At 35.4% G+C, this 21,746-nt stretch overlaps 2 protein-coding genes and 1 long non-coding RNA gene across 3 annotated transcripts; 1 reads left to right on the plus strand and 2 right to left on the minus strand.

Annotated features, from left to right (window-relative positions):
* Nucleotides 1-294: 294 nt before the first annotated feature.
* Nucleotides 295-1,410, plus strand: LOC121807156. Its single transcript, XR_006051760.1, has 2 exons — nt 295-459; nt 1,085-1,410. It is a non-coding gene; the product is annotated as an uncharacterized LOC121807156 (long non-coding RNA).
* Nucleotides 1,411-8,220: 6,810 nt separating this feature from the next.
* On the minus strand, nt 8,221-10,545 carry LOC121806402 (transcription factor MYB83-like). The gene is made up of 2 exons (XM_042206424.1): nt 10,154-10,545; nt 8,221-9,221 (listed from the first exon to the last, which is right to left on the minus strand). Exons 1-2 carry the CDS (start codon nt 10,432-10,434, stop codon nt 8,654-8,656), a joined length of 849 nt encoding a protein of 282 aa, XP_042062358.1. The 5' UTR covers nt 10,435-10,545; the 3' UTR covers nt 8,221-8,653.
* A 4,872-nt stretch (nt 10,546-15,417) lies between these two features.
* LOC121806592 (ATP synthase subunit O, mitochondrial-like) lies at nt 15,418-21,003 on the minus strand. The gene is made up of 6 exons (XM_042206700.1): nt 20,805-21,003; nt 20,508-20,558; nt 17,407-17,650; nt 16,583-16,695; nt 15,929-16,015; nt 15,418-15,852 (listed from the first exon to the last, which is right to left on the minus strand). Exons 1-6 carry the CDS (start codon nt 20,931-20,933, stop codon nt 15,733-15,735), a joined length of 744 nt encoding a protein of 247 aa, XP_042062634.1. The 5' UTR covers nt 20,934-21,003; the 3' UTR covers nt 15,418-15,732.
* Between the last annotated feature and the right edge of the window lie 743 nt (nt 21,004-21,746).

Raw genomic sequence — 21,746 nt, forward strand, 5'->3', positions numbered from 1 at the left:
TCATTCTTTCTCATTTTAAGTTCTGCTTTCTTCTCTTTTCTTCCTTCTTCCTAGCGAATTTTTAGATTTGAAAGTGTTTCTTTGCTCATGGTTGGGTAAGCTTCCCATTTTCCCATTATTACAAGATGAGAAATGCTAAAAATAAATATTTATTTGCTCTTCTAATTCTATGGTTTAAATAATTTATTATTTTTGTTCAAGATGAGAAATGCTAAAAATAAATATTTTTGTGATTATTTGGTTACATGTATTCGGATATAGATATTTATTTATTAAAAAATGAAAAAGAAAAGTCCAAGCAAAAGTGCATCAGTCAAAATGCCCAAAAACCCTTCCGCTACTATGAATTTTCCATCTACTCAAAGCCCTTCCGCTACTCTTTCTCCGTTCAAAACCCTTCCGCTACTCTTTCTCCGTTCATTCTCGGCCATGAATCCCGCATAGTTGCCAAAATCTAAGGTGCTTTTCTATTCCGGTTTGTTTCGTCTTCGATTTGGTAGATCCACATGTGTTTTCATCGGGAATTCTGTTTAATTTTTTGATTTTGAAGCGCGAGTTCCATGATTTCATCGGCAGATCCGTGAGTTTTTGTGATTCTATGTGTAACTCTGAATTTCAATGCAGAAACATGTTTGCTTTATGATTCTATGTGTAACTCTGAATCTTCAGAGCTCATTCACCTCGCTGAATCTCGGCACCACTTCCTTCCTAAGCTTTTCTTTTCAATTTCCCTCTCTACTATCAATTCATTTCTTCAAATCATCACTTAAATTACTTGTAATTCACTATGTCCAATTAAATTGTGCTATCCCCGTCGTGAATTGCCATATTTTCCCTTAGGATAAATAGCTTGTATGCTTCTTTTCACGCATCAATACACTTGAATTGGAAACATAAAACTCAGATGCTATTGGTCCAAACATAGTTAGGCCAATGCACATATACATATAGCATGCTTTGTAAACTTGAGGAGTTGTTTTTGGTTAAATGTGTGAGGTGTCCTTTTATATTCCTGAAGCCGTGAAGCTCGGTGCATCTCTCTCTCTTTTTGTTTTGTTTTAATAATTCGTGCTTCTGATTGCAGGTTAAGCTACCAGAGCACCCAAGTTCTATTGTCGCCAAGGTACTTTTCTTTTGATCATGTTTACACCCACTTGTTGTTCCTAGTAGGGAAGAAATGAACCTGACTTAGCTTCTCGAGCGACGAGTACAACCTTTGCATCAAGAGATCGAAGAATTGCGGGAGCTAGTAAAAGTCCTCCGTCAGCAAGTTCAAGAGTGTAGAAGAAGTGGCTAGTAGTATTTGAACTAAATTGTGGAAACTAGTAGTATTTGAACTTAATATGTGATTTGATTGAATTGAAGTGTGAAACAATATTTTGTATCTATGTAAAATTTGAATTTTCTTCATTCAATTGAGTTATTTCATACTATGATTTGAAAAAATAAATTTTGATATTAATTTTAAAAAAAATTACAAATATTTAATAGAAAGTTTTTTCAAATAAATGTTGAACAGCGAGCACAGCGGTGCTTGCAAAATGAAGTCAGAAAATGGAATTATTTTTGCGAGCACGAGAATGCTCGCCGAAGTTGAATTTGCGACAACATTGAGAAAGTATTGCGAGCAAAAAATTCTTGCAACGGCCACCAGATTTTGCAAGCCAGTTTGCGAGCACTAGTCAATGTGCTTGCAATTTTTCAGAATGTGCTTGCTATTGTTCTCGCAAATTTTGCGCCAAGCGAAAAGGCTAGCACCCCTTCTACTCGCAAAGTGCTTGCAAAATGATGTTTTTGCGAGCATAAATGCTTATTTGCAAGCACTTTGGTGCTTGCAAATCAACGTTTTTTTTGTGGTGCAAGTACGGAGTATGTGAAAATCACATGAAAAAATTGTTGAAGTGCAATTCTGTGACAAACAAAAAAAAATCAATTTTCTGATTTTCCGGTGGTAAAAACTGGAAATTTGTATTGAAAAAAGATACTATGAAATTATAAATTTGTAGATATGTAGAATTGCCACTCCCAAACGTTATTCAGCCTTTAAGTTTTTATTGTCATTATCGGATCCGAATGATTGGAATAGTATATTAATTCATTATAAATTAATTAATTAATAATCAAAAATTTATTTTAAATATAAATGCCTAAAAATTAACTCCAATTATAGTATATATAATTTATGAGTGATGATTTAGAGACATAATGTCTCCAAGCCATAATACCCCTATGTCAATTTGCCATAAGCCAAATTATAATATGGACTAATATACCCTTATTTTGAATTAAATAATAATTGAATAAATAAATATATATCAATTAATCATAAAAGGAAAGGCAATTCATATCAAATTACTATCTTTTATCTAAATATACATCAATCAAACTATTATCAAAGTCAACTCATATCAAATTACACTATTTTACCTAATACACTCAATCAAAAGAATATATAATTAATTTTTTGATTGGGGTACATTTGTAACGTTTTTTAAATTTAGAATTTAAAGAAATTAATATATTGGAACGTAAAGAATTACTACTATCAAAAGTATGAAATTCTTAAATTTTAATTTGTCGTATGTTACAGTGAACTGGACTAAGAACTTTAATATTGCATAAGAAAAGGAGAAATATTAACTATGTACTTTAAGATATTTAATAGATGAGTTAAAAATGTGTAATAGGTTCAACATAATGTTCTAAAAATTAAGAATTTAAAGAAATAAAAATTTTGAATGTAAAGAGTTAAATTAAAATTATGAAATTCTTAAAATCAAAATTGTAAACTCCATTAGTAACAATGTATCATTTCTATTAAATATAAAATTGTTTAAATTCTTAAAATTTTGAAACTTTACTTTGAATCCAGATAAAAAATAATCAAATACGGAGTACTTTTAATTCATCTAACCAATATTTTAAAAATATAACTACTATTTTATATTTTTTTAATAAATTGAATCTGGAAAGTGAAGGTATATAAATTTTTTCTCATTATAAAAAGATGTATTTTGGAAAGTGAGATATAACCTTTTACAATTTGTATTTTAAAAGTAAATGTATATAGTTAACGTTCCAGAATTAAAACTCTTATAAACAAATAATATGTTTTATAAATGTAGGAGTAATAAGGTATATGAACATCTTATAAATTTAATTACAAATAAAATACGTATAATGTTAAATTAAAAATATCATTTCCCATTTCATTGCTTCAAGATTTTGTTCACAAGATTTGAATAATTGAATTGTTAGTTGTTACAGGTAGATTTTATTTGATTTTAGAGTATATATTTGCTTAAATCATGTCATCCATATAAATGCACACAACTTTCCTAAGCAAGTAATTCTTAAATATAAAAAAATGTTTTTATATGCACAAGGGTATTATGGTATATGTACAAAATATTTATTTAAATAAAAATATAAAACAATCTAAAATGACTACTTTAACCTCATTATGTCTTAGACATTATGTCTCCAAAACATTTTTCATAATTTATATAGTATTATTCTTGAAATTATTATAGCTGAAGTTTTCTTGGAATTATTTCTATTTCTGAAGTAAGTTTTTTTGTAACATAACTCATACTATCATACATCTGGTTTAATTGACCTTAAAAATATCATTTCTTAAGCGCGCAAAATTTTAACAGAGTTGAATTAATTCAACATCGTAATCAATAGACTGATCAAAACCGTAAAAGAAAAGAGAATATAATTAAAGAATTAACAAGATATGAAGTTCGTTGATAAAAGAAAATAAAAATCAAGGAATTAAAACTAATATATATATATATAGTGACAAAGTTTGATGAAATTATGCTAGCATCTAAAAACAATCTCATTATTCTTACTACACTTTTCCATATATGTGTGCTAACAATTTCTTGATCCATCTATACAAAATGCTAATAATACAATTAAATTTGATCCTTTATTTATTTATTTAACGTCTTGACAAATTCATTTTGACTATACACATTTGTTTCGCAGAAAGACGGTTGATCTACCGGAGTGACGTGTCTCAATCCTAGCTACCCACTTTTTGTACACATGAAAATGTACACCCCAACATTGCCTATGACATATTCAAGGGATTTATTGAACTTCAAAAAACAAACAAGAAAAAGGCCAAAATAAAATAGGGGTAGAGAATTGGATGGATTACTTTGTTTGAGAGAGAGAGGGGAGGGTTATTGAAGATGGAAATCAAGGTGAGGTAATGAGGAGACATTAGCCAACAAACCCTCCCAATCCAATTCCTCTAGTTTGATGCTTCCATCATCATCATCATCATCATCATCATCATCATCATCATCATCATCATCATCATCATCATCATCATCATCATCATCATCATCATCATTATTATTATTATTATTATTATTATTATAAGTGGTAAAGTACTTTTTATCACATCTAGTTTGCACCATCTTTAAATCACATACATCCATGTGAATTAATTCAAGGGGTTTTGTGCTCAGTTCAACTGAGTGAAACGATAACTTAGTCATTTTAGCTTCAAGACATATTTCACATTTGTCTTGAGTATCCACTTCATTAACCTTTAGTAAATCTAAATTTACTAACCGTTTAATGCTTTTGAATTTACATGTCCCAATCTACAATGCCATAAATTTGAACACTCAGTCAAGTAAGAGGAAGTAGATGCTTTATTATTATTAGCCAACGGCTTTGGGACAAGGCGTGTAGCCACACTAAGCTAGAAAAGTTCATCGGTTACATAACATTTTCCGAGTGACTTTCCAAACTTGTACAATGCAAACATATCAGACTCAAATACAAGTTTAAATCCCTTATTTACTAGTATTGATCCTGACACTAGGTTCTTGCAGATGTCCGGGACATGCAGCACATCCTTCAAAGTTATCGTGATGCCGGACGTCATCATGAGGACCACATTTCCAATACCGAGGACCCCGGACGATGCTTTATTCCCCATGTTGATCTTCCTCACTTCAATAGCAGTGTAGGAGGCGAACTTGTTTTTTGTCGGAGTAAACATGAGCAGTAGCGCCGGTGTCAATGTACCAGCCACCCTTGTTATCAACAAGGTTCACTTCTTCGGTGACCACAACAATGAGGTCATTCTCATCCCAGTCCTTGAACTCCTTCTCAATGACGTGGGCAGCCGACTTCTTCTTCTTGCTGCGGCAGTCCTTGGCAAAGTGGCCAATTTTGCCACACTTGTAGCACTCGCCTTCAAATTTCTTTGCAGGTTGTTTCCCCTTCCCTTTGTCCTTCTGATTTGGGCGAGGGTGTTTGATGGAGGGACCACCCCGTTCCAACAAGTTGGCTTTGGCTTCAAGTGGGCTAAAGCCCTTAGCCTTTTGGTCACTTTTGCGCACATCAGCTTCAATGCGCAATTTCACGATCAAGTCTTCAAGGGTCATCTTCTTTCGCGTGTGTTTGAGATAGCTCTTGAAGTCCTTCCAACTATGAGAAAGCTTCTCAATGATCGTGCACCTTGTAAAGTTGTCGGGCAAGGTCATCCCTTCAGCCACAAGTGCGTGGATGAGCATTTGGAACTCTTGAACTTGTTCCATGATAGGTCGAGAGTTGACCATTTTGTAGTCCAAGAATTTGGCTACTACAACATTCTCAGTACATGCAACATTGTCGATACTATACTTCTTTTCTAGGCTTTCCCACATCTCTTTTGATGTGGTTACAACAGAGTATACATTGTACAAACTATCATCTAAAGCACTCAGAATGAAATTTTTACAAAGATAATCTCCTTTTTGCCAAGCTTCATAGTCCGCCATGACTTCGATCCTTGTCTCTTGATCACTTGGCGTAGGAGGTTGTCTTCCATGAGGAAATTTGCAATGCCCAATGTCGTTAAATAAAACAACATCTTTTGGTGCCACCTTTTGAAGTTTGATCCTCAAAACTTTGGTGGCTTCTCGGCAGGAGGCATCATTCTTGGTGCCAAAGGTGCCACAGTTGGTCCATGAAAGGAACTAATCCCGTTGCCCCCGAAGGAGCCAACAACTTGGTTGGGCATAGAGCCCCCACCATTCATGTTGGGCATAGAGCCCGCCATAGACGCACCAGCCCTGAAGGAATCGACACCCGTGTTAGACCCGAAGGCCCCAACACTCGATCCAATAAAGGAACCAATGGAACCACTAAAAGTGGAACCAACCGACCCACTCGAGGTGGATCCAACATTGTGCCCAAAGGGGTTCGAAAACCCGCATGAGAGTGTTGATGAAGAGGTAAACCCAGGGGTTGAGATCATCGTCAGATTCGACGACGTGTTGACCGGTGCATTGGTCGACATGGTGGATAGAGTTGCGACTGCGGCGGTGGCAGCGACAGTGCTTGATTCAGTCGACATCTCCAGCAAAGGTGTTAAGTTTCGAAAGTTTTTAAGTTCAGTTATGTCCAAATTCCTTCAAAGGAAACTTTTATCTCGTCTTGCAATTGTTGGTTTCTGGGATTACAAGATATAAACCGGGCGTAATACAACCCAAAAGAAGGAATACAGAATGGAAAACTGAAACTGAATTACAATGTAAAAATCGAAACAGAAAACCGTGAACAATGCTTAGCCGAGTCGAGGAGTCCTCTTTCCGCAAGACGAATTGGTGTGGAATGCATGGAATGGCTAGCCTATTTATAGGCTTAGTCCACTGCAGGGGGCAACATCCATGATGGCTGTCATCATGGTGAGTAAGTAACCTCCGAGCGTTACAAGACGTTACAAACCGTTACGGAGCTGGAGAGGCTGATCCTAGACGGACGTATCGGGACACGCTGCGCGTCTAGGTTCGTTCACGACGTGGACTTCATCACCCTCAGGTCGAACCCAAGCACCGAGCCCCACGACTAGGCCCAAAGAATAGTCCAAAGACCACCCAAAGACCAATTGCCAAGATCCAAGTCAAAGTCCAAGTCCAAGGACACGAACACGAGCACAGGCTCGAAGCTCGAGGTCGCGGCGGGGCGGGCGGCGGCGCGCGTGTGGGCTCTACAGCCCATCTTAGTCCACTAGATTAGTTAGGGGCGATTATGTTGGGTCACATGACTTCGAGAAAGAAATTTCCTAATATTGAAAACTTTTATTTTTAAGGTATGGATCAAATATGATATAATTTCTATTTTTACGGAACAAAGGAAATATTATTATGCTAAATCAGTTTGTCCACTTATTACTCATAACATGTTCCATCTCGTGTCATTCCCTTGATATCTTTTTGTTGCCAACTATTCTTCCCTATATAAATTTACACGTTTTTTGGCTTGAATATGCATTATAGCATTTTCAACAATTTACATTAAACTCAATTCTATTTTAGTGTTAATATATCATATTGAACTTTATTTTACTCCAACTACTTAATTATATTAAATTAAAACTAAACATAATATTCTCTATCTACTACCTTTTTACTCACAAATTTTTTAAAAATGATTTGAATTTGTTTTAGTGTTAACCCAAAAATGGGTATATTTTATTCAAAAACTTAAAATGAGATTGGTTTTAGAGTACCAATGTTGGAGCTAATTTTTTACTCCATTTTAGGTTTTATATACCATTTGACATGATCTTAGTAATTCAATACGCTAAATTTGTCACAAATTATATTAGGACTAAACCAAGTACGGAGTATGTGAAAATCACATGAAAAAATTGTTGAAGTGCAATTCTGTGACAAACAAAAAAAAATCAATTTTCTGATTTTCCGGTGGTAAAAACTGGAAATTTGTATTGAAAAAAGATACTATGAAATTATAAATTTGTAGATATGTAGAATTGTCACTCCCAAACGTTATTCAGCTTTTAAGTTTTTATTGTCATTATCGGATCCGAATGATTGGTATAGTATATTAATTCATTATAAATTAATTAATTAATAATCAAAAATTTATTTAAATGTAAAATGCCTAAAAATTAACTCCAATTATAGTATATATAATTTATATAGTATTATTCTTGAAATTATTATAGCTGAAGTTTTCTTGGAATTATTTCTATTTCTGAAGTAAGTTTTTTTGTAACATAACTCATACTATCATACATCTGGTTTAATTGACCTTAAAAATATCATTTCTTAAGCGCGCAAAATTTTAACAGAGTTGAATTAATTCAACATCGTAATCAATAGACTGATCAAAACCGTAAAAGAAAAGAGAATATAATTAAAGAATTAACAAGATATGAAGTTCGTTGATAAAAGAAAATAAAAATCAAGGAATTAAAACTAATATATATATATATAGTGACAAAGTTTGATGAAATTATGCTAGCATCTAAAAACAATCTCATTATTCTTACTACACTTTTCCATATATGTGTGCTAACAATTTCTTGATCCATCTATACAAAATGCTAATAATACAATTAAATTTGATCCTTTATTTATTTATTTAACGTCTTGACAAATTCATTTTGACTATACACATTTGTTTCGCAGAAAGACGGTTGATCTACCGGAGTGACGTGTCTCAATCCTAGCTACCCACTTTTTGTACACATGAAAATGTACACCCCAACATTGCCTATGACATATTCAAGGGATTTATTGAACTTCAAAAAACAAACAAGAAAAAGGCCAAAATAAAATAGGGGTAGAGAATTGGATGGATTACTTTGTTTGAGAGAGAGAGAGGAGGGTTATTGAAGATGGAAATCAAGGTGAGGTAATGAGGAGACATTAGCCAACAAACCCTCCCAATCCAATTCCTCTAGTTTGATGCTTCCATCATCATTATTATTATTATTTTGATTATAAGTGTTACTAAGATAATGGGCATCGGTGAAACTGTGATAATTGGAAACTTCCAATCCAGGGACAGAAAGGTCATTTAGGGCTGCCATAGTACCAACCTCATGCGGCAAATTGAACATCGGAACGACGCCGTTTAAGTCGAAAATGCTGTTGTTGTGGTGCTGATCCATGAGGTGGTGATTAGGGTTGAAGGGGTTTCCGAATTGGGTGGCCATGGATGAGCACGACGAAGACGAGGAATCCATGCGGACGCCAGCTGCCTCATACTCTTGCATGAACACCGGCCCCCCTCCGACCACGTTGGCCTTGAGATGATGGTGGTCGGAGGAGTCGCTGTTGTTTGGAGACGATGATGTGGTTGTGTTCTTTAACCTCTTTTTGATTGTTGAATTCCAAAAATTCTTGATCTCGTTGTCCGTCCTTCCAGGGAGACGTGCTGCAATTTGAGACCACCTGATGTATATGATTAATTAAGGGTTAATTGCCGATAAAACCATAAAGTTTGATCCCCGCTGGTTATTTATATTTTGTACATTTATTTTGACGTAAAATACAAGTTAGTCTTGCATAATGCATGGGTGTAGTTATATGTATATATAAGGCTTCTCTATGGATGAGTCTATGCTTTGATATTACTACATAAAAAATTATTTAAATAAGTATTGCGTGAAGTAAGGAAGGTCACTCTCCCATTGTTCAGTTTACCTATTTATATGGAGTAGTATCAAACAGATATTCTAGCCAATTTTTGCTAGCTAATTAAATAATACCAGTCGAATTGCATACATGACTATGGTATCAATTAAGAGGATACATTAATGTTTTTTAGCTCTGGGATCAATCCAACTAAAAAACATATTAAAACTAATTTGTGTTCTAAATATACCATCAACGCTTCAACAAGCGTCCTTATTGTTGGTGTTCCAACTAAAATTAGAGGATACAAATGGAAGTAAAAGATTAAGTTAATCTATCCTTAATTTAGAGATGCTTTCTTTTGCGTTGTAAATTATTGTTATTTTCAAAACTTTCCAATGCATATGATTGCGTCTCAATGTTTATGTCCCTAAAAGATACATTTTTGTAGTTGATATAGATCGATTAATAGTTATACTATAGCACATGTGATTTAAGTGTTCCTAAATATTAATGAATACAGTATATGAAATTGTTACTACTTGTTCGGACAAAAAGAACAAAAACCAGCTAGCTGGATAAATTAATAAATTGAACTTGATCGACTTAAAAATAATAGTCATATATTCATACAAAAATAATCACAACAGACAACTTGTATTATTATTATTATTATTAATATTATTAAGTAAAAAAAAGATGAATAGATGAGTGAATGGTGAGTGAGAGAGAGAGAGAGAGAGAGAGACCTGTTGCCAAGAATGGAATGGAAATGGATGATAAGATTCTCCTCCTGAGGGGAGAAGGCGCCGCGCTTGAGATCAGGGCGGAGATAGTTTATCCAACGCAGGCGGCAGCTCTTCCCGCAGCGCTGCAGCCCCGCGTTTCTTGCTATGTCGCTCCAACACCCTTGCCCATTTCTCACCATGTAATTCATCAGCTTCTCATCCTCCTCCGGCGACCACAGCCCCTTCCTCTTCACTCCACCACCATTCTTCTCTTTATTACTATCATTATTCCTCATTCCCATCCCAACACCAAATTTCTCTTCTAACTAACTTATAACACTCCAATATAATAAATAGTTGATGAATATTGATTGTATTCCTACCTATTTTTTCCAACTGGCCTTGATGGAGGCTGTGAAAATGAAGATAAATAGATGATCATAATTAGAGAGAGGGGGGGATTATGATTATGTGAAGTGGAAGCAAAATATGTTGCAATTCTCATACACATATGATGATTACCTTGTGAGTGAAGAAAAATCCATGGGTGCAAAAATAAAGACTAACATAGAGTCAAAGACAAGAACACCTAACATCGCTTTCCTTCAAGGTCCCCCTCCAATCCGTTTTCCACTCCACCCTCTCTCTCTCTCATTTTATTTCTACTACTACCCCCGTCCCGCGTTAACTGTCACATTTACTTTTCTGCACTCGTTTTGTAAAAATGATAATAAATAGTTAAAGTGGAAAAATAGTAAAGTAAGAAAGAAAATAATATAAAGAAGAATCTTCTATACCTATTCTCTCTCTTATTTTACTATTTCTCATCTTTAACTATTTATTATCATTTTTATAAAACGAGTGCAGAAAAGTAAATATGACAGTTAATGCGGGACGAAGGTAGTAATTTCTTACTTAACCTCCTTCCTTTTTAAAATAATTTTCTCTATACAATTCATTAATCCATACATTGGTTTAATTAATAGTTAATTACTCTTGAAAATTTATTTTAAGGGCTCCTTGACCATGGGGACAACATTTTTGTTGAAATAATATGAAACTTTGATCATATTTCAAGCTAATTGTGATTTACTGACTCTCCTAATGTAAATTATTACAATTATTTTGATTTTTTCTCAACCTTTTTATCTCTTCAATGAATTAACCATCTCATTTTAATCAATTTAATTATGTATGTGGCTTGTATTTATATACATATAAAGACTATATACAACACTTGATGTAATGTCATGCAGTAGTATATTAGTATAAAAATATTTACAAGTAATTACGTATTTAATGAGCTTGATTTTTGTAACATGAAATGTAGGAGAATAAATTTGTAAGCATGTCTGTCTGAGTGAGTTAACTAACTCTACTCCTAAGCAAACGACATGACTTGTCTATTGATTTAGTTTTGAAAAGCCGTTGGTATCCAAACAATTAAGAAGCATACATCCTTCATCAACAAGCGATAATCAAACATGTACAAGAAAATAATCAACGCAATGAATTGTAGTATTTCATTAATTTCCTCACAGAAATCATTACTTCAATTCCTTAATTATTTTAAGGTAAAATGGGTATTTATCAAAAGTCACCCCTAGTTTTCCCATTATTCTCCATATTATAGACTATCTATAATTTTGAGTTTAGCTAATAAATTAATAGTACTAGTAGTATTTCATCTCTCAAAATCAAGTGCAACACATTTTTCAACTCACACACAGATATGTCTATATAACAACCTACCTAGAAGCAGGGGCGGAGGGAGGGTGTGGCCGGGGGGCCCATGGTCCCACCACTAATTCTTAAAAAAAATACAGGGTTATTTTCGTAATTTCACATTAATTATAATTTATAATATATATAATATTAAAGATAGGTTTCAGCAAAATTTATATAATCGTTTCCTGTTAATTTAGCGCTCTCCTTCTCCGTTCTACTCCTTCTGCCATGTAATCTTGGTTATCTAGAACTAGGTATATTTCAAAACTCAAATATAATTCAATTGATTTTTATACATATGTTGTTTCTTTGTTTGGCTGCAATAATTATGTAAATTGAGGCTTAAATAAGCATATTCAAGCTCTAAATCGGTACACATAAAATTCAAATAGGGAGAAAGAAGATAGCTCGAAAAAAAAGGAAGACGTAGAGCTCAGACGATGAAGAATCTCCACTATTATCGAGTTGAGCTCTTTTGTTCTGTTATTGACTTGCAACCTCAAGAATTGAATCAACGATTTGATGAAGTCAACACAGACTTAGTTTTATGCAAGTCATGTTTTGATCCTAGAGATTCATTTTCTACATTTGATTTGGAGAAGCTGCTTCGTCTTGCACGGTATTATCCTTCTGAATTTTCTGAAGTTGCTTTGTCTGAGCTTGAAAGTCAACTTGAGAACTTTATTTTCGATGTGCGCATAGATGAAAAGTTTTCACAAATATCAGGAATCAGTAGTCTTGCTCAAAAGATGGTTTCTACAAGGAAACATGATGTTTTTCCAATGGTTTGTTTATTAGTTAAGTTGTCATTGATCTTTACTAGTTGCCACTGGAAGTTTCTCACACACAGATATGTCTATATAACAACCTACCTAGAAGCAGGGGCGGAGGGAGGGTGTGGCCGGGGGGCCCATGGTCCCACCACTAATTCTTAAAAAAAATACAGGGTTATTTTCGTAATTTCACATTAATTATAATTTATAATATATATAATATTAAAGATAGGTTTCAGCAAAATTTATATAATCGTTTCCTGTTAATTTAGCGCTCTCCTTCTCCGTTCTACTCCTTCTGCCATGTAATCTTGGTTATCTAGAACTAGGTATATTTCAAAACTCAAATATAATTCAATTGATTTTTATACATATGTTGTTTCTTTGTTTGGCTGCAATAATTATGTAAATTGAGGCTTAAATAAGCATATTCAAGCTCTAAATCGGTACACATAAAATTCAAATAGGGAGAAAGAAGATAGCTCGAAAAAAAAGGAAGACGTAGAGCTCAGACGATGAAGAATCTCCACTATTATCGAGTTGAGCTCTTTTGTTCTGTTATTGACTTGCAACCTCAAGAATTGAATCAACGATTTGATGAAGTCAACACAGACTTAGTTTTATGCAAGTCATGTTTTGATCCTAGAGATTCATTTTCTACATTTGATTTGGAGAAGCTGCTTCGTCTTGCACGGTATTATCCTTCTGAATTTTCTGAAGTTGCTTTGTCTGAGCTTGAAAGTCAACTTGAGAACTTTATTTTCGATGTGCGCATAGATGAAAAGTTTTCACAAATATCAGGAATCAGTAGTCTTGCTCAAAAGATGGTTTCTACAAGGAAACATGATGTTTTTCCAATGGTTTGTTTATTAGTTAAGTTGTCATTGATCTTTACTAGTTGCCACTGCATCAGTAGAAAGAACATTTTCAGCAATGAAGATTATCAAGACTTCTCTACGTAATAGCATGGGAGACCAACTATTAAAGTTACCAATGAAACTATTGTGCAGCGATTTCAGAAGATGAAGAATAGAAGACAAATGCTATGATGTGATTGCATTTAACTTTTACATTTTGAACCTTATAATTTAATTTATATAAATTTTTTTAAGTTTAATTTTGACCCCCATGATGAAATTTTTGGCTCCACCAGAAGCTACATCAGGGAGGATTTTTATAGATAAAATTGCATGTATATACATATGGATTTGAAGTTGGGGAGTAATTTTCACTTCTTGTAAAGATATACACTGATCATTGGATAGGCTTGCTTTATTTGCAGACTTAATGAATACACAAATGTAGCTTTCACCACCTAATAATCGTCAGACATGCTACGAGAGAAACTACAAAACAAGCCCTTTTTTATATTTGAATCCGACATCAACTCCAGATTCATTTATTAATGCAATTTAGAATAAGAAATAAAATATTAAAGATTATAGTACATGTATGTTGATTTTGCATGCGGAAGAGAGCGATCGATGTTGTCTGAAGAAAGGAAAGGAAAAGAATAAAAAGGAAAACTGTGAAGGTACTCCAAGACTAAGACTCTCAAATCCTCCATGAACACTTGTACAAATCTAGCTGTATACTTTTCCATGTACACGCCATTTCTGACCTTGCATATTAAGACATTGAATACATCTATCTACATAGTTCTATTGGGATTGTCGACTGCAAATTAGTTTGATATTGTCTGCTCTAGATGGAGCCAAGCCCGCACGGCCTCAAACTAATTAGGGGTACATATAGCACTTACATACTACTTCCAACTTCCCTCCCTCATCCGATGTGGGATGAGTTTATACCCAACAAGTACAACATATATATGAGGTGGTTTCCCCTCAGCCCCCTAAGATGTGTGATATATACATTAAGCAACATATGAAATTGTACTCCCTTTAAAAGAAAATTCAAGTGTACTACGAGATATATCTGGTAGGTATATCATGTCCTGCAAATATTACTGGTGCAAATTCATGCATATGCTTCATGAATTTTTTTTCTTATTGTTCGATTAATACTAACTTGGTTAGTTGATTATTAAACTTGATATGCAATATTGCAATACACATACCTTAATTAAGTTCGTTACAATTCGCCAACGGATCTAAAAACCTGTACGCTTTTGGTATTGCGTCTATAGAGAGGGGTTCAAAGTGACCATTGTTGTTTTCAGTGAAATACTATTTCAATATAGCCAAATAGAAACTGAGTTCCAGATTTTCAGGTGACAAGTAATCAGTTGAAAAGGTGAAAACCTATACATGCTTGGGAGTTTCTTCTTTTTCACGCGAGAAAAGTTAGCTCTCATCCCAATTAAGTTAAGTCGTATTCGTTTTAAGTATGTCTTGAGTCATTTCTTTTTGATAAAAAACTAATCAATCAATCAATCCTATTTTATTCCATCATTTATTTACTTTCTCTTTTATCTCTCATATTTTATTCAACCCAATTTCATAATCTTCATGCTCAAAAGTTTTGATCCAACTTAGTTGGGACAAATGGAGTATTAATTTTGATGTGTTGTTTGTGATTATTTTCCACTCTACTCATCAAAAAGTAAAAGAAAAGCTTCAAAAAGTGTACTATGTTAACCTAATAGGAGAGAGGTAAAATACCCGAAACTGAAGATCTATTATAACACTGCCTATAAATTTATGTTTCATTTATCAATAAAAGAAAAGCTTCAAAAATATTAGCATCAAAATTACATCCTTAACAATATTAGCGAGATATAGATGAAGATAGTAACTCAGAGGCTAATAGAAAAGTTTCTCCTTGGGAAAACTTCAACAGCAAGGGATGTTGCTGGTGAATTCATTTCTTGCTTTCATCATACGTTGTTTTTTCCATGCTCTAAAAAATAAATTCCAGATATTCAAGTTAACGACAACAAGAAATCAATCGTGTCATTGAAAAAATTACTACGAGGTAGCTTATTCTTAAACATTACAGTCTCTCTATCATATGACTGAAGCGACTCTGAAACAGTGCCATTTATTTGCAGGAGATCTCTCTTCGATTCAAAATTAGAGTTGCTTCTATCTCTCCAATTTTTAGGGCAAACCATTTGAAACTGAACCCATGAACTGTTTAGAGGTTTGACGGTTGGCGCAAGAAGCGCTCCATCTGGCGTGCCCTAGTCCTTATGGACATGTCAAAAACTTTTTGATCAAACTCCACCACAAGACCACCAAGAATGCTGGTATCGATCTGCACAGGTTTATGAGCATTAACATTCCTACCACCAGAAAGGGAACCCCCCAATCGAAATGATAAGGAAACTCACTTTCTGGTCAACTTTAACCTTCTTCCCTTGTCCAAGTATCTCCTGCAATGTCTCTATTAATTCTTTCTCCTCCTCCAGAGGCAAAGGCTGAAGAGGAAAAAGAGAACAGTCATAAGAGAACATATAAATGATGTATTTCGAATGGCATGTATATGGGCTGTTCTTTTACTAGATTCATGTACACTAAACTGTCAATTTCACATACTAGTGTATGAATATCATGGTCTAAGGATCAGGCATAGTTGTCAACCAAATATTTATGTAATCCTATCACAAATAGACAAGAAAATATACCCTGCGAAGCATACGATTCATGCAATTCAAAGGACCACAAAATGCAGCAAACCATTCAGAACTTACTGGAAATCACATTTATGCAAAAAGAGTATCATACTAGCTTTATACATCCACTCCCCAGAAGAGTGAAGGAAGCTCATAGGAAACACTGAAAATAAGTTGTCATAGTTGCAGGGAGAGGGTATACAGGATTGCCTACCATGATGGCACGATCAAGCTTTTCATTAAGCAAGGGCGTAAAAAATAAAATCTAAGAAACATCACAGGAGAGTGCATTAGTAATAATTCTTTGGTTGCTCCATAAACTACAAACTTAGGGAAAAGACACACATACAATTATTCTAGGAGTGAGCTTACAATCACAGTTGTCACAGTAACTTTTACTTCCCCTCTGTGAGCCATGGTAAGCTCTGAGAATCTTTGCACCATTCGTGCCACATGTCCCAGCCTCCCAGCTTCAGCAACAACAGCTGGTACATGAAATGTAATGAAGCAGATATGACTTTATAATCAGGATCTATCTAAAACAACCCCAACAGGATTGCATGTATCAACATCAGATGGATGTCTAATGAGTCCAACATTATGTAATATTGGTCCTGCAATACTGCTGCAAATATTACAATTTTTGGTTTTTTCTTTCTTCTTCATCCAAAAAGAGATGATAATATGCATAACCTACACCCAGTTACTAACTGAATGACAGTGCTGGAGTCTAGTTGCAAGTAGGAGTTTTAAAATTACAGGATATCAAGCAGAAATCATGTTATTCGCTATAAGTATGAAGATTGAAGCCTAACATATGAAAGATTAATATTTTACTGATAAGAAACTATAAAGAAACTAAGAGAGAAAGACAGCCAAGAGCAAAAGTCATTAAAATATGATAAAAATTTCCTAATTAAATATAACCCTATGGTGTCCAGGTGGCATATACAAATCCTTTTTGAAGACTTGACAATTTCAGATTTTACTGTACAAAGCAACTCCATGGAAAACGACTCTCTACAGTGATGAATAAATACTGCAAGAAAACACAAGTAGAAATAACCAACTACATTGAGATCCAATGCTGAAAAAAACATATCTCATGTTAAATGCATTAAACCTCTCTAACACTAATGACATACAATTAAACTTTGTGATCAGTAGAAGATAATCATAAGCTAAAAAATAATTACCCATGAAGTTCATTGTGATATCTGAAAATTTAGCTTGACTGCAGATATCATTTATTGCCTTCACTCTGGTGTCTGAAGTTACTGAAGCATCCTTCATGAATTGGGCAAAAGTAGGGCTTTTCTTTGAAGCCTCAACAAGGGTAAGAAGCTCAGATTCAACTTTGTCCAGAACATTTGCTTTAACTGCTGCAATGTATAATGCCGATGTGTAGTTTCCAGAAACGCCAAACATTGTCACAGGAACCTAGAAGAATTAATACAATATATTAATCAACAATCTGCTGTAACTTCTTCATAATATTCTACTAATCAGATTCTATGTTCTCACAAATTGTAAGTAATATACTAATCTAAACATTTTCATCAGGAAAAATACCACGAACAGGAATCTAGGATGCCTATCTCAAGAAAACCTTTTAAAAAATTTGAATAACATAAAGCTACAGGTGAAAATGATCAAGCAGCAGGCCATATACGATAATACGAATGCCTCAAAGCCACATAAACTCATGTGGCTAAGTTAATAGTTTGTGATGTGCAAAATGCATTTATTGCCAAACAAATGGTGAATCAGCACAAAATATGGCTAGAAATCTAAGAGCACTAATTTCACATAGCAAACTTATATTGAATAGTTCAGAAGTAAAATCGTAAAAGAGCAATCACAATAACCACGATCTTTGTTACGGACTCAATTCACACATCGGTTGCAAAAACAACTGATGTGGGGTATATAGACTAAATGGACTCTCTCTCCTAATAGGCTAGTCTTTTGGGATGAGTTCTCCCGTTTGGTCTGTAACAATTGGTGCTTTCATCTTCGTACTCATGGCTCGTCATATCAATGAAGAAATCTATATATCTTATCTATGTGACCAGATAATGGCTGCTTGCAGTAGAATAAACAAGAAGTTGGACGCGATGGACGAACGTGAGCAGCCCGGATATCAACATTACAGCCACCATCAGCCATCACCAGCAGCATATGAACAGCCGCCATATGCGAGCTTCAATTCCTGAGTTAACAACACTGGCTGGCCACTACCACCATCTGCTCCTGTGCCACTGCAATATCTGGCGCCGGCCTATGTCACGCCATGGCAAATAACGGTTGATCCCTACTATGACAATCAGCCACAACCCTACTTCCACAACAATGACCCCTACAGGCAGCCGACGTCCCAGACCTACACCGATTCATGGGAGCAGGAGCAGCTCGTCTACAGACCGCCGCCACCACCGCCGCAGCACTACTTCCACACTCGGCCGTCGCACGACCACCACCAGCCGCTGCTAACAGCAGCCCTACCCCACCAAAATTACCCGTGTGTGCCTCCTCCAAAAACCTACCAGTCACCGCCACCGCCGCCGTTGATTCTTGATTGTTATCGAGTTGAGGAAGGCTTTGCTGATTCTACCAAGAAGATTCCCGATTCTTCAGCTGGTTTTGGTGGAGTTGAAAAGGTTGAGAAGATGGAGAAGTCCAGTCCGGATTCCACGCGCAAAGAGAAACCGGTTCAAGGTTGCTTAGAGATTGAGTGCTCGCGATGATTGAATGCTTCTCGAATCAAGATTCTCCAAGACCAGATTGATTTTGGTGATTCCATTGTGGACAACGCATCGCTGGAATTATTGGGTGGTTCATCGCATGTCAAGGATGTTGCAAGTATGAATCATCGATCAACATCGCTCGACGCAGATGCACGGTTGATCCCTCCGCAAAACGACACGCCGTGTTTGGGCATTGGATGCGTTGACGAGCTCCATATGTCGGTGCAGAATTATCAAAGTCACAATACAATCTTCAGGCAACTCAGAAATCCAGTCATCAACTGATGGTTGATTTCATAAATCTTGGCGGTAAAAGGTGTACTAATCTGACTGAGATGAAGCAAGATGTACGAAGCGAGAAATGGGAGGAAAATCTTATAGTGACTTATCAGGTTGCAAATGTTGATATATATGCCTTCAAAGCTGTCTTTGAGGTAGCACAAGGAAAAGTCATGATTATTTCTTATGGACTATTGCACTTAACCTCTACCTGTAGAGCCCGTCCTTTCAGCTATGGACAATAAACTTTTCTCCTTTGAGAGTCATGTGGGTACAAGCAGCAAAAGTAATATAATACTTGATCTTCTTGAAGGAATTCACTTCGTAGCTTCTCTTGATGCTATTTCACGGAGTACTCAAGCGGGTCGCCGAGGAATAGATGAAGGCAGACGTTTAACCATTCGGTGCCCGTTTGATCCAGGAGGGATAGCTCGCCAAAGCTTCTGTTCGAGATGCTTTTGGTTGTGCCGTGGTTCCCACCTTGAGGACAAGGTGAATTTTAACCGTGGGAGAGTTAATACGAGTATATCACTAGAAATATCCTCACATATCTTTTATTTAGTTTAGTATTGATTTAGCATATCTTTCCCATATATTATTAGGATCTTTATTTTCTTGCTAATTAAGTTAGGCTAGTCTTATAAATAGGAGTATTTGTATCCATTCTCACAATCAGAAATACAATCATCCTATTTTATTTTTACGTTTTTATATCAATTCGGTATTGTTCTTGGTTTGATCGACGTGCAAAGCTCCCGCGACTACCTCCACTACCTTTTATCCCTCCGACAATCGCAATCGCGACGTCGGAATCTTGTTAAGGGAAATTATCCCTTAACAATTGATGCTTTCATTGAGAGTCCAAAAGGCTCGGAGTGGTGGCCGGGCAACGAACTCGCCGTGACCAACGAGTGCGTTTGGGACCGCTCGGAGTGGTGACCCACGGAGTGGTGGCCGGGCAAAGAATCCGCTGTGACCAACGTGGCCGTGACCAATGAGAACTCGGAGTGGTGGTCTGGCAAAGAACCAGCCATGACCAACGAGGACGTTGGTCCTTAAAGGGGGTCGAATGTTACGGACTCAATTCCCACATCGGTTGTGAGAACAACTAATGTGTGGTATATATACTAAATGGACTCTCTCTCCTAATAGGAGAGTCTTTTGGGATGAGTTCTCCCGTTTGGTCTGTATCAATCTTCAACATGTCAAATATACAATCCCCAAACACCATATATATAAGTGAAATATAAAAAAGATGAATATGAGCATACCTTCACTTTCTGCTGCTTAGAATCAGGCGCAGCAGCATAGGACCTCGTGACCTGTGAAGAATTACAATTGAAACTCAAAACAGTTGAAACTCAAAACAATGACAACAATTTAAGAGATTTTACATCTACAACTTCAATTCAAACCCTCCCCCCTAAAAAAAGGCCAATTGAAGGGAGACGTCACTCTGACAGGGGGCAGCAGCGTACATTATAATTGATACGACAAAAAAAAGATAAAAACAAATAAAAACACAGCAAAATATATTTTACAAATGCAGCCGCACTAATTCGTGATACCTCAGAGAAGGTGGAACCGGAAAGAACGGGTGTGGAGGCGACAGATCCCTCCGCGGCGGAGGAAGATTCAACAAAGAGGGCCCGGCGGAGGAGAGGAAGCCCCGATCTCATGCGCATAGCCATTGCCATTTCGGAAAAGTGTTGTAACACTCTCACTTTCTCCTCCAATTTAGTCTCCTTCAAAATTCCCAATTGAATTAATTAGGTTTGACATGACATCGATTATCAATTGGCACGTGTGTCAAATGGGCCACTATACTCGAACCAACCCATAATTAAAATGGGCTGGATTTTTTTTTATAAATCTAAGCTCAGATTAAAAGAGCAACTGATAATTGATACTCCTCCGTCTTCTCTCCCATGAAAATTGACTAACTTTTTTTCATTCGTTTTAAAAAAGTTACAATAAATAGTTAAAATAGGTGAATAATAAAATAAAAGTGAGAATAGTGTAGAGAAGATTCTTATTTATATAATTCTCTCTTGTACTTTATTATATGTCAGTTTAACTATTTATTATTCCATCTTCCCCACAATAAAAGTCACATTTTGCCATTTCAGTCTGTCCCACAATAAGAATCGCATTTCACTTTTACCATAAATGGTAAGTAGGTCTCGCATTCCATTAACTTACTTTACTTATATTCTATTGTAAAACTAATAGTATAAAAAAGTCGACCAACTTACTTTACTTATATTCTATTGTAAAACTAATAGTATAAAAAAGTAGACCTTATATTCTACTAACTTTTCCAACTCACAATTCTTTACCTTTCTTAAAACTAGTGCCCACATAAAATGTGACTCCTATTGTGGAACAGAGGGAGTACGATATTTTTCAAAATAAGTGCAAAAATGAAGCTACTCAACTTTCTTGTGACAGAGAAAGGTACTATAAATTAGACTGGATAGAGAAAAAAAAATTTAATTAAATAAAATACA

The sequence above is a fragment of the Salvia splendens genome, chromosome 6 (genome assembly GCF_004379255.2).
Source record: "Salvia splendens isolate huo1 chromosome 6, SspV2, whole genome shotgun sequence".
Lineage (NCBI taxonomy): Eukaryota > Viridiplantae > Streptophyta > Magnoliopsida > Lamiales > Lamiaceae > Salvia > Salvia splendens.

What these genes read in the sequence shown, in the direction of transcription:
- LOC121806402 (XM_042206424.1), bottom strand. Translation starts at nt 10,434, where the DNA reads ATGGGAATGAGGAATAATGATAGTAATAAAGAGAAGAATGGTGGTGGA. An exon ending in CATTCCATTCTTGGCAACAG is followed by an intron (nt 9,222 to 10,153) that starts GTCTCTCTCTCT and finishes CATATACATCAG; the next exon opens with GTGGTCTCAAATTGCAGCAC.
- LOC121806592 (XM_042206700.1), bottom strand. Translation starts at nt 20,933, where the DNA reads ATGGCAATGGCTATGCGCATGAGATCGGGGCTTCCTCTCCTCCGCCGG. An exon ending in CCGGTTCCACCTTCTCTGAG is followed by an intron (nt 20,559 to 20,804) that starts GTATCACGAATT and finishes AATTCTTCACAG; the next exon opens with GTCACGAGGTCCTATGCTGC. An exon ending in CTAAGCAGCAGAAAGTGAAG is followed by an intron (nt 17,651 to 20,507) that starts GTATGCTCATAT and finishes TAATTCTTCTAG; the next exon opens with GTTCCTGTGACAATGTTTGG.